We start from the raw sequence: 12,204 nt of genomic DNA, 5'->3' as shown, positions 1-12,204 counted from the left end.
CCTGTGTTGGGTGCATAAATATTTACAATTGTTATATCTTCTTCTTGGATTTACCCCACGATCATTATGTGGTGTCCTTCTTTGTCTCTTGTAATAGCCTTTATTTTAAAGTCTATTTTGTCTGATATGAGAATTGCCACTCCAGCTTTCTTTTGATTTCCATTTGCATGGAATATCTTTTTCCATCCCCTTACTTTCAGTCTGTATATGTCCCTAGGTCTGAAGAGGGTCTCTTGTAGACAGCGTATGTACAGGTCTTGCTTTTGTATCCATTCATCCAGTCTATGTCTTTTGATTGGAGCTTTTAATCCATTTACATTTAAGGTAATTATCGATATGTATGTTCCTATTACTATTTTCTTAATTGTTTTGTTTGTTATTGTAGGTCTTTTTCTTCTCTTGTGTTTCCTGCCTAGAGAAGTTCCTTTAGCATTTGTTGTAAAGCTGGTTTGGTGATGCTGAATTCTCTTAACTTTTGTATATTTGTAAAGATTTTTAATTTCTCTGTCGAATCTGAATGAGATCCTTGCTGGGTAGAGTAATCTTGGTTGTAGGTTTTTCTCTTTCATCACTTTAAATATGTCCTGCGACTCCCTTCTGGCTTGCAGAGTTTCTGCTGAAAAATCAGTTGTTAACCTTATGGGGATTCCCTTGTATGTTATTTGTTGCTTTTCCCTTGCTTCTTTCAATATTTTTTCTTTGTTTTTAATTTTTCATAGTTTGATTCATATGTGTCTCAGTGTTTCTCTTTGGGTTTATCCTGTGTGGTACTCTCTGTGCTTCCTGGACTTGATTGACTATTTCCTTTCCCATATTAGGGAAGTTTTCCACTATAATCTATTCAAATATTTTCTCAGACCCTTTCTTTTTCTCTTCTTCTGGGACCCCTATAATTTGAATGTTGTTGCATTTAAGGTTGTCCAGAGGTCTCTCTGACTGTCCTCAATTCTTTTCATTCTTTTTTCTTTATTCTGCTCCCTGGCAGTTATTTCCACCATTTTTTCTGCCAGCTCACTTATCCGTTCTTCTGCCTCAGTTATTCTGTTATTGATTCCTTCTAGAGTATTTTTAATATCAGTAATTTTGTCATTCATCACTGTTTATTTGCTCTTTAGTTCTTCTAGATCTTTTTAAAATGTTTCTTGTATTTTCTCCATTCTGTTTCTGAGATTTTGGATCATCTTTACTATCATTACTCTGAATTCTTTTTCAGGTAGCTTACCTATTTCATCTTCTTTTTTGGTTTTTTTTTTTTTTTTTTTTGGTCTTGTAGGTTTTTACCTTGATTCTTTGTCTGTAACAAATTTTTTGTTGTTTCTTTTCTTTTTTCTTCTTCTTTTTTTTTTTTTTTTTTTTTTGATGTGTGGTGCTGTATTCCTGTCTTACCGGTTATTTGGCCTGAGACGTCCAGCACTGGAGTTTGCAGGCAGCTGGATAGAGCTGGGTCTTGGTGCTGAGATGAGGACCTCTGGGAGGTCTCACTCCAATTGATATTCCCTGGGCTCTGAGGTTCTCCTTTTGGTCCAGCAGTTTGGACTCAGAGCTCCCACCAGAGGAACTTGGGTCCAACCTCCGGCCTGGGAACCAAGATCCTGCAAGCCGGTTGCTGGGTGTTCCTCCTGTCCCCTTAGGTGTCCATGGTCCCCCACTGATGCCTGGTAAGTGCCCTAGTTGTGAGGATACGTGAATTCCACATCCTCCTAGTATGCCATCTTGACTCCCGGAATTAGCTTTTCTTTATAATGTTTGGTGGAATTCCCCTGTGAAACCATCCAGTCCTGGGCTTTTGTTTGCTAGGAGTTTTTTTTTTTTTTTTAATTACAAATTCAATTTCACTACTAGTATTCAGTCTGTTCAGATTATCTGTTTCTTCCTGATTCATTCTTGGCAGGTTGTCACAGTAGCCTTGCAAAATGCTTACTGCTGTATCTTGCTACTTGGCCTGTATCATGGAGTAGAGGACACAATGCTAGGCTTCCAGTCCCAACACTGATCTAGATATGTGATCTTGGCTATTCTCTAGCTTCACTTTCTTGATCTGTTAAATGAGAGATTTGGACTAGATAATCTCTGAGGTAATTTCCATCACTATAATTAAATATTATATGCTTCTAAGTGATGAGAGACTAAAGACATTCCTGCACTGATCTTTGCATGTAATCAGCTGACACTACAATTTAGGATGTCAGACTATCCTTATGTTATTCCTGATTTGATTATGGTTAGAGGCTGATGTGTTTCTAGTGTACGTAGTTACAATTGACATTGATGGGTATAAAGCAGTTCATGGGGCTTATTAAATCTAGCCTTAGAATTTGAATGTTCTGGGTTTCCTCCAGTGCTCATATAAACTATATATCATCCTAATTTTGAAATTTGACCTTCCTCAGCATAAGTAAAGGCTTCTGGATTTCAGAGGCATTTGTGATTTCACAAAGTGTCCCTGAAAATGATGTTAGCCTCTGTGTCACATTCTGAAAGCCCAGCTCTAAATAAATCTTATTGGGTGTTTGGTTTGAAGGTGAACTCAAGCAAATCTATTATTGAAAATCTGGTTCCTGGTGCCCAGTACCAGGTTGTGATGTACCTAAGAAAAGGCCCTTTGATTGGACCACCTTCAGACCCTGTGACATTTGCTATTGGTAAGTTGCCAGCCACAAGAATAATACCTTTATCAGAGTACTATTTGGAGGGGTGCAATTTCTAAGCTCAAGTCATTATCATCATTTATGGGAGGTCCATACTTGTTCACCCAATAGTCAACCTTCAGAGTAATTAATGATTACAATTGTATACCTGGAAGCCATCCTTAGCATCCATTACTTGGGAAAAAGAAAATCTCAGGCAAATATTTTTAGTTTTTAATGATTGTATCAGAAGAGTGAAAAACCTAGTTATTAGGTAGCAGTGTGAAGCTATTGCTAAGATATTAAACATTCCTTCTTGACTTTCTTTTTTCACTCCCCTCCCTTCTTAGTTCCAACTGGAATAAAGGATTTAATGCTCTATCCCTTGGGTCCTACAGCAGTGGTTTTGAGCTGGACCAGACCTTATTTAGGAGTGTTCAGAAAATATGTGGTTGAAATGTTTTATTTCAACCCTACAACAATGACATCAGAATGGACAACTTACTATGAAATAGCAGCGACTGTCTCCTTGACTGCATCCGTGGTAATCTTTCCTTAACCAGCTGTCACATTTTCCTGTGTCAACAGACATGCTTTCATGTACCAAATGTGTCTGAAAAAATTATTATGTGTTATGTAAATTAGACCATTTTGTAAATACACACAGGTAGCTTGCTACTTTCAAGGTTTGGGGTTGTTTTTGCTTTTAATTTTTTTGTTGTTTTTTGAGAAAGAGAGAGAGAATTGTGTGAAACTAGCTTTCACTCTTAATTGAGTGTATTTGCTAATTCACATTTTAGTAGACCTACCAAGTGCTTATTGTTTCTCTCTGCTCCTAAGGAAGAAAACACAGGAGATTTCCTCTAGTCATTCAATAATTAGTTGACACTGCTTAACTCTAATGATGGCTCTTCTTGACATTGAAAAATCAGTTAAATACCAATAATGTCAGACCCTTAGAGGATGTTCTTCAAGAGAGCAGGAAAAGATTGCTCTTTCTGAGACTAGAATAATTTTAAAAGTGCAGGTTAGCTACAGGTCACATACAAATTACACAATTGTCCTCTACCCAGTTGACAACTCTGGTGATTGCCACCCAATATGGATGCATCTTTATGGTCCATACTGGGAGAATATAAAGTTGTGAAAGGTTGTTTGCCTTAGAAATCGGAGGACATGTACATACAGTGACGTACAAATAAATACTAATTCTCTTGTGTAATATAACTTAGGAAACTGCAAAAGGAAACCAATACTGAACGTATTTGACTCTATATCTTTTGATCACTTTTTAAAATATATTATATTGTGGTGCATCATTTTATTTACACGTCGTCTCATTCCAAAAAGAATATTTTTAATGGGAAATGGGAAATACAAAAAGGCAAAAGGAAATTACTTTTTTCATAGCCTGAGAGAAGTAAATAACTGTATTCCGAAAATATGATTTTCCCTCTTAGTCTTTTGTCTTCTTGCTTTTTTCAGAGGATAGCTCATCTGTTGCCAGCATGGTACTACAACTTTCGAGTTACCATGGTAACATGGGGAGACCCGGAACTGAGCTGCTGTGACAGTTCCACCATAAGCTTCATAACAGGTGAGTGTGTGGGAAATGGTCCCATGAGGAGAGATCACTATTTTGAGGAAGTTCTGAGAGGACCCATCTCCAGAAATTGCTAGTCATTCACCCAGGACCGACTGAGTATCAATTTCACAGAAGATGATATACTTGATTCTGAAAATTTATTATTTGTTTAAATAATAGCCTTTAAAAATTAAAATATAATTTGTATCCTGAGTTACTGTCCTTAATTTCTTTTTATCCTGAGTCACTGCCCTGGATTTATGCACCCCTGTTCAGAATTGATTAGAATCGAGATGTAGCAGGCAGAGCTTTCAGCTTTACACCACACTCAAATGATTTTATCCATTTTGATAACTGTATTTGGTAGAGTGCCTCCATTTCCTTATTAATTAAGCCATTTTCAAAGTCACAGGCTGACTGCAGTACTGTCCACCGCAGGAATTAAAACAGACCTGGAGACACATAAACTTGGGTGTGTGAGTCACACGTTTGCCACCTTCCACCTGTAAACTCCAGCAAGTTAATTATTCTAAACCTCAGTTTCTTTCAGGTGAAAAATAGGGATGATAATAGTATCTATAATCTGCTATTATTATCTATTGTTACTTCCCAATTAAAAAAGCTACTTAGCAAAATACAGGGCACAAAGTTTAAATACTCAAAAAACTGTTAGTGTTGGATCCTCAGAACCTAAAATTATGTAGATAACTATCATATGGCAGAGATGGCAGAGGTGGGCAGAGGTAGCAACAAGAAGAGGAAATTCATCTGAGAAACAGTAACCCTTATGGTCTGAACTAAGATTTTTTCAAGAACTTTTGATGGGACTGCAAAGCCATAATTAAAGTTATACTGAGAAAAGAAAAGAGAAAGATACTGTTTAGGTGAATAGGTGAAGAATAATTTTGTCAAAATAATTTACTCACTGGACTTCTAGCTTTACCCTGTTGAGATTTATCCATTAAAAAAACAATGGAAAGAAATTAATCATGTGAATTCTTACACAATCAACTTACATAGTTCATGACTGTTGTTTACTGGCCAATGTCAAGAGCTTCCTTTGTTCCAGATGTTAATAGTAATATTAAAGTAGAGAAGTGAAAGACTACCATAAAAAGAGAAAATACCAATTATTTGACAAGCCCTGTGTTAGCCTTTTTGACTATATTCATAATCACGTACTTAATTATAATTAAACTTCATTGTATCAGTAATTCATACACTTATCTTTATTGAGATTAACACTCTGAGAATGCTCTTTCCTTAGACAGAGCAGCTGTCTGGAAAAAGCCCAGACGTCACATCTGATCACTTGATTGAGCAGCCTTGACCCTGCTAATTTCCAGCTGTAGAACTTTGAGCAAATTATCTTAATGATCCTGGACTTGTATTTTCTCACTGGTAAAACTCAAAATATTGCCTAACAACTGGCTAATGAAACAAAGCTAAGCGTAGGGAACTTGCTGTAGTGAGCCAGGACACTTTCTGGACAGAGTGTTCGTGGTGTCTCCCAAGGGGGACATCAGAAATGAAATATTAATAGGATTTGGAGTTCTGGACTCAAATGGTTTAGGTGTGCCTTTCTAAGTTGGGAACTACCTGGGAATGGGCAAAGGTCATGAGGTAAGAGTTAGGTGGACAAAGCAAGTCTGGATATGTCAACTATGGTTAAGAAGCAAGCTACTTGCCTAGGTGAGCAGTCTATTGTCTCCAATAAATTGATCTTTGGGAATTTCTTATTTTTTCCTGGGACCAACCACTAAATCATGCTGACACTGGGGATCCACAGTGTTATCTAAGCATATTGACACAGATGGTCTCAATTCTCACATCTATAAAATGGGCATAATAATACCTCATAGGGTAGTGTGAGAATTAAATTATATAATCTATATCATTATTTTTTTTTTTTTTTTTTTTTTTTTTTTGTGGTATGCGGGCCTCTCACTGTTGTGGCCTCTCCCGTTGCGGAGCACAGGCTCCGGACGCGCAGGCTCAGCTGCCACGGCTCACGGGCCTAGCCGCTCCGCGGCATGTGGGATCTTCCCGGACCAGGGCACGAACCCGTGTCCCCTGCATCGGCAGGCGGACTCTCAACCACTGCGCCACCAGGGAAGCCCTATATCATTATTAAAATACATATGGTAGCTGAGTTTTATTTTTATACCTGTATCTAAAACTAGTTGAAATTTTAGCTTTTGGTCAGGGGGGGCTTTCTCCCCTCATTTCAATTTTAAAGCAAATAAAGACCTCATACTTTACTTTCGTATGTTTTCCAATTGTAATCCGAATTGCCAAATTGTGTGGGAATAGGAATAAAATGCTTGAATAAGGTGCGATTTATTAGAACCTCAAGTCTATTATCTTTGTTAGGCAGTTTGTCTGTAAGTCAAGTTCCTAATTATGCTGGTGTACCAAATAATGTTTAATAAACAAATAATGACATCTGGTGGCCTTTCAGCAATATGCTGGATTTGAAATCAACAACATGGAGTATAAAAATGTGAAGACTTCATACCTGTGAGCGAGAGATATATACTTCTGGCTTTGCAATTTTAAATATGTTCGCTCAAATTAGAACTTGAGAAAATATCCTTTGAAGAAATATACATATAGGTTCTTGTATATAGTGAATTATGTAAAAATATGTTATGAGGCTATAAAGAAACCAGGGTTATTTTCCTTTATTTGAATTTTCTGCAATATGATATGGGTTTGTGCTACTTATAGACATTGTTGATATTTCAAGATTTTATTGTCAAACATATAGAAATGCTACTCATACTTAGCATGAAACAGAAATATGGTTTTTACTATTACACATCTCTTTAGTGAATAATTGTATCTGAAAGCATAGATAGTTATGAATGTTTGTGATACGTATTAGTGCATGTTAAAGAAAATAAGTCTTTTTGATTTGTTGAAATTCTCCTCCAAACATTGGTTGGTTTGGGACTGTGTTTTGGAATAGGACACTTGACTATCTTCAAACCAACATCACATGGAATTTAAATTCAACTGTGTATTTGTTAAAACCTTCAGAATTATCAGTTACTTTAAAAAATAATTAAAGTGTGCTTTCAAAGCTTATGTATTATAAAGCTTGTGATGAACTCTCCTCCCCTATCAGAATTTTTTTAAATTTAAACGCGTAAAGTTATAAAATAAATTCATAAATTCAGTGTCAGGGAGAATTTAGCTTTTTAAAGTTAAAAATCTTTTCCTTCCCTCCCTTAATACTTGCTTCAGCAACTTTTATATAGAGCCTACCTTCCGCGAAGCACTGCGCTAGACACTGTCAATGCCATTGTCTTGTTATCTTATGGACATTATTTTTCTGTTCCTCTACTCATTGATCCTACTGTTCTTTATTCCCGTAAACTTCTTTGCTGCCACAATAAGAAAGATTTATGTTTACAGGACCCGAGTTTCCAGTACCGCTTGGAAAATAAGTTCACCAGTGCCTAATAATATTAATTTATTGATCCAACAATAAATTAACCCCAAATTTCACCCAAACGTGTGAACATTTTTGGAATCTTGTAAATGAAATTTATATAAAAAAACTTGCTCTCCTCAGGTATAGGTCTGGCTGTCTTGGGTCTGAGCCATACAAGGTAGTGTCTCACAAAACAAGTGCCCACCTCATACCACCAAACTTCACTATATTATCGACAGGTCCAAGAGTCCTTAGGGCCATCATGAGGTGTGAATTTTAATTCTCTAAATTAACTCTGTATGGGATTTCATGCTCTGTTGATAAGTACTTTAATTATTCATAGTCTCTTATACTAAAGTGTAGTTCTTTCCTCCCTCATAGCCCCAGTTGCTCCAGAAATCACTTCTGTGGAATATTTCAACAGTCTGTTATATATCAGTTGGACATACGGGGATGACACTACTGACCTCTCGCATTCTAGAATGCTCCACTGGATGGTTGTTGCAGAAGGAAAGAAGAAAATTAAAAAGAGTGTATGTGTCTTTGATTCCCAGTATTGGGCATCTGTTGAAAACCATGAAGCAAACATTTATTGAGACATCAAAAAAATATTTGTATGCCAAGTGGCACTTGTTTTTGGTTCTGGAGACAGGCTAGTGAACAAAAATTAAATTCCTTCTATCACAGAGCTTAGCTTTTAATCTTTAGTAGTGAGTAGTAATCATTGTATCTATTGATTATTGATTTCACCTGTGTTTAAAGTTATGCCTGAGCTTTTTCTTCAGGATACTAAACATTTTCGAGAAAACCATAGTTATTTCATTATTTTCTCCATATATCCCCAGCACCTAAATATACGGATGTGTTGGAAATACAAATTTCTTTTCTCCTGGTTTATTAAGCTTTTTGTTATAGTAGTTAGGGTACCAACTAAATGACTGTAATAATATTTTTTTTAAGGCTGTGGATTAAAGAATATCAACACCTATGTCTCTCTCATGGTACCCAGCACTAGCAGTGCACCTCTGCTGTGAGGGATCATCCGGGGGTCCAGATTCTTTCTATTTTGCTGCTGCATCTGCCACTAGGTGTGGTCCTCATCTGCAGAGGCAAAACTTCCTCATCTTTACAGCCATATTCCAGCCCACAAGAAGGGGAAAAGAGAGGACACAAAGGCCCAGCGCATACAGGGTGTGAACAAATCTATAAGTTGCCCGTGGTACCTCCTCTTACCCATGGTTGGAATGGGGTCACATGGTCCCCACTAGCTGTAGAAGAAACTGGGAAATACAGTCTTAAGTTAAGAAAGCAGGTGTCCATAGACATGGTTAGGTTTCTTTTGAGCTTCTCAGCTAAGGCTGAACAATGTTCCTGTTAGTAAAACCAAGCAATTGCTTTTTCTAAAATTTGCTGTGAATATGAGGGGAAAAAATCAGAGTAATACCCATTCCAAACAAAGGAATTAATCACAAAAATGTCCCTTTATGTATTGTGCCTATTTAAGGCTACCTTGCATTTGGCTCAGCTGAGAAATTTATATCATGTTTAGAGGAAATAATATATTCGTAAGGCTTAATCAACTGTAGATTGCAGCACAGAACAGAGAGGGAACATCTGTGATAGCCCTGTAGTTGTTTGGAATGGTATTCTAGTTCAAGGCCATTAGAAGCTTAAAGCCTCCATTCTGATGATCTTGCAGGTAACACGCAATGTCATGACCACAATTCTCAGCCTGCCTCCGGGAGATATCTACAATATCTCCGTAACTGCTTGCACTGAAAGAGGAAGTAATACCTCCATGCTCCACCTCGTCAAGCTAGGTAAGAAAAGTACACAGGTGTGTGTGTGAAAATAATCATGCTGGGAGAACTAGTGTGTGCATCTCTTGGTTTAACATGGTCTTCACAACTCAATGAAATAGAAAAAAAAATGGTTTGCTGTCTTTTATAAGTACAAAAGAGACATAATACTATCAAAAGAGTACATTCAACTTATAAATTTCTGTGAGTGCAGTGTTTACTGTGCTGGAGACAAGAGTGTTCATCATTCATAGTAAGGCTAGAGGAACCAACGAGTCTTAGAATTTTAGAGATGGATGGACCTTAGAGATTACCTAGTGCCGTGTTCTCAACCCTATCAGACACCATTCCCCTTTTATATAAATATTATGCAATGCCCTCATTAATATCTTAAATTGAAATTCATAGATAAAATAATCCACATGTTGATTTTTTTAATTTGATATAAATCCTAACTCTAATCCAAAATCAAAATAAAAGAAAAATAATTTATAAAAAATAATATGGATTCCCTATGTATATGTTCAGGTACAGCTTTTAGCTATTCTAAAAGTCATAATGGGACTACCTGATGACTACATACAATGAAAACGAATAAATGTGAGTTTGCAAGAAGTAACAGGATCAGTAGTTCTTCCATACAGGAAGTATAAAAATAAAGAAATGAATAAATCGATATTAATTAATTTATTATTATTAATTAGAAATAAATTATTTAAATAATTAAAAATAAAGCATATAAAAGTACAGGTGGACCCTAGAATAAAACCTAGAGTTAGGATAAGTAATAAGAGACTAGACAGATTTGCCTGTGATGAAAGAAAGAGGGAAATAACCTTAGTTAAAGTAGAGATAACATGCTGAGAAAAATAGTAAGCCGTGGATGAGGGAAAATGAAGAAACTATGATATTATTGCAAATGAGCTGGAACTTATTGTGTAGTGTCGAAATAATTATTTATAGTATGAAAAACAGCTTGGAAGTGACACTATATGACACAAAACACATCTTCTACGTTCAACAATCTACCATGTATTAAAGTAAATATTTAGTTTCTGGTACTTAAAGGGACCTCAGAAGTAATATCCTATAATCAGCCGTAGGCAAAAGAGGACAGATGGACAAAAAGTTGGGTGGTAGACCTCTTGGGGCAGTATCAGTTTGAGAATGATAACCCCAAAATAAATGCAGTTCAAAATGTAATTTTCACAGCAGAGATCTCATCATTTTTATAGTTGACAATTTTAAATATATACATAACTAGACATCATGAAATCATTTCCTGATCCGTACAAATATTGAATCATTATGTTGTACACCTGAAACTAATACAATGTTGTGTGTCTATTATAATTCAATAAAAAATAGATGTATATGGCAATAAAAATAAATTCAAAACATTTAGTTCAACTTACTGACATCACCGTTTCAGATATCTGCTAATTTATATTCTGTGTCTGTCTGTAAAAGTTTCAAATCGTTTCTGTTATTACACATGTTCATACGTGCAGCTATAAGTAAAGAACAATCCAGGGTGTTTTATTAGCAGCTTAAATACCAGGAGCAGCAGCGCTGACAGTGATGTACCTTTAGAAAACTCTTGGAAAATCCAGAACCAAACAAAACAATCTTTTCTTAGTTTATCCACTAGTTGCATTTCTCTATAATTCAGTGCATAAGACACAAAGTCTTAAATCTTTTTTGTCTCTTATTTGGCACAGTAAAAACTAAACTCTTCCACTGAAATCCTTTAGAATTAATTTGGTAATTGAAAATGCATGATGTACTAGATAGACGCTTTGGGCAGAAAAAGTGAATTATTGAGTAGGTTTTTTTAATAACAATTTTTTAAAAATTTTGTTGGAGTATAGTTTATTTACAATGTCGTTTTAGTTTCAGGTGTACAGCAAAGTGACTCGGTTATAAGTATACATATATTCATTCCTTTTCAGATTCTTTTCCCATATAGGTTATTACAGAATATTTAGTAGTGTTCCCTGTGCTATACAGTAGGTCCTTGTTGGTTATCTATTTTATATATAGTAGCGTGTGTATGTTAATTCCAAGCTCCTAATTTATCCCTCCCCTCTCCACGTTTCCCTCTGGTAACCATAAGTTTGTTTTCAAAATCTGTGAGTCTGTTTCTGTTTTGTAAATAAGTTCATTTATATCATTTTTTAAAATTAGATTCCACATATAAGTGATATCATATGATATTTGTCTTTCTCTGTCTGACTTATTTCTCTTACTATGATAATCTCTAGATCCATCCATGTTATTGCAAAGACATTATTTTGTTTGACATTACAGCTGAGTAATATTCCATTGTATATATGTACCACACCTTCTTTATCCATTCCTCTGTCAATGGACATTTAGGTTGCTTCCATGTCTTGGCCATTGTAAACAGTGCTGCAATGAACATTGGGGTGCATGTATCTTTTTGAATTATGGTTTTCCCTGATATATACCCAGGAGTGGAATTGCTGGATCACATGGTAGCTCTATTTTAGTTTTTTAAGGAACCTCCATACTGTTCTCCATATTGGCTACACCAATTTACATTCCCACCAACAGTGTAGGAGGGTTTCTTTTTCTCCACACCCTCTCCAGTATTTATTGTTTGTAGAATTTTTGATGATGGCCATTCTGACCGGTGTGAGGTGATACCTCATTGTAGTTTTGATTTGCGTTTTTCTGATAATTAGTGATGTTGAGCATCTTTTCATGTGCTTTTTGGCCATCTGTATGTCT

At 36.0% G+C, this 12,204-nt stretch overlaps 1 protein-coding gene across 3 annotated transcripts in view; it reads left to right on the top strand.

The window, feature by feature from the left end:
* Window positions 1-12,204, top strand: part of PTPRO (protein tyrosine phosphatase receptor type O) — a 233,106-nt gene that overhangs the window by 156,377 nt on the left and 64,525 nt on the right. For all 3 annotated transcript variants that reach the window (XM_032646712.1, XM_032646711.1, XM_032646713.1), the window contains exons 8-12: window positions 2,522-2,642; window positions 2,978-3,171; window positions 4,113-4,224; window positions 8,033-8,184; window positions 9,351-9,471. In XM_032646712.1, the coding sequence (XP_032502603.1) occupies window positions 2,522-2,642; window positions 2,978-3,171; window positions 4,113-4,224; window positions 8,033-8,184; window positions 9,351-9,471 (700 nt within the window). The remainder of the gene's footprint in view (window positions 1-2,521; window positions 2,643-2,977; window positions 3,172-4,112; window positions 4,225-8,032; window positions 8,185-9,350; window positions 9,472-12,204) is intronic.

The sequence above is a fragment of the Phocoena sinus genome, chromosome 10 (assembly GCF_008692025.1).
Source record: "Phocoena sinus isolate mPhoSin1 chromosome 10, mPhoSin1.pri, whole genome shotgun sequence".
NCBI lineage: Eukaryota > Metazoa > Chordata > Mammalia > Artiodactyla > Phocoenidae > Phocoena > Phocoena sinus.
This window is presented reverse-complemented; position numbering and strand designations above follow the sequence as displayed.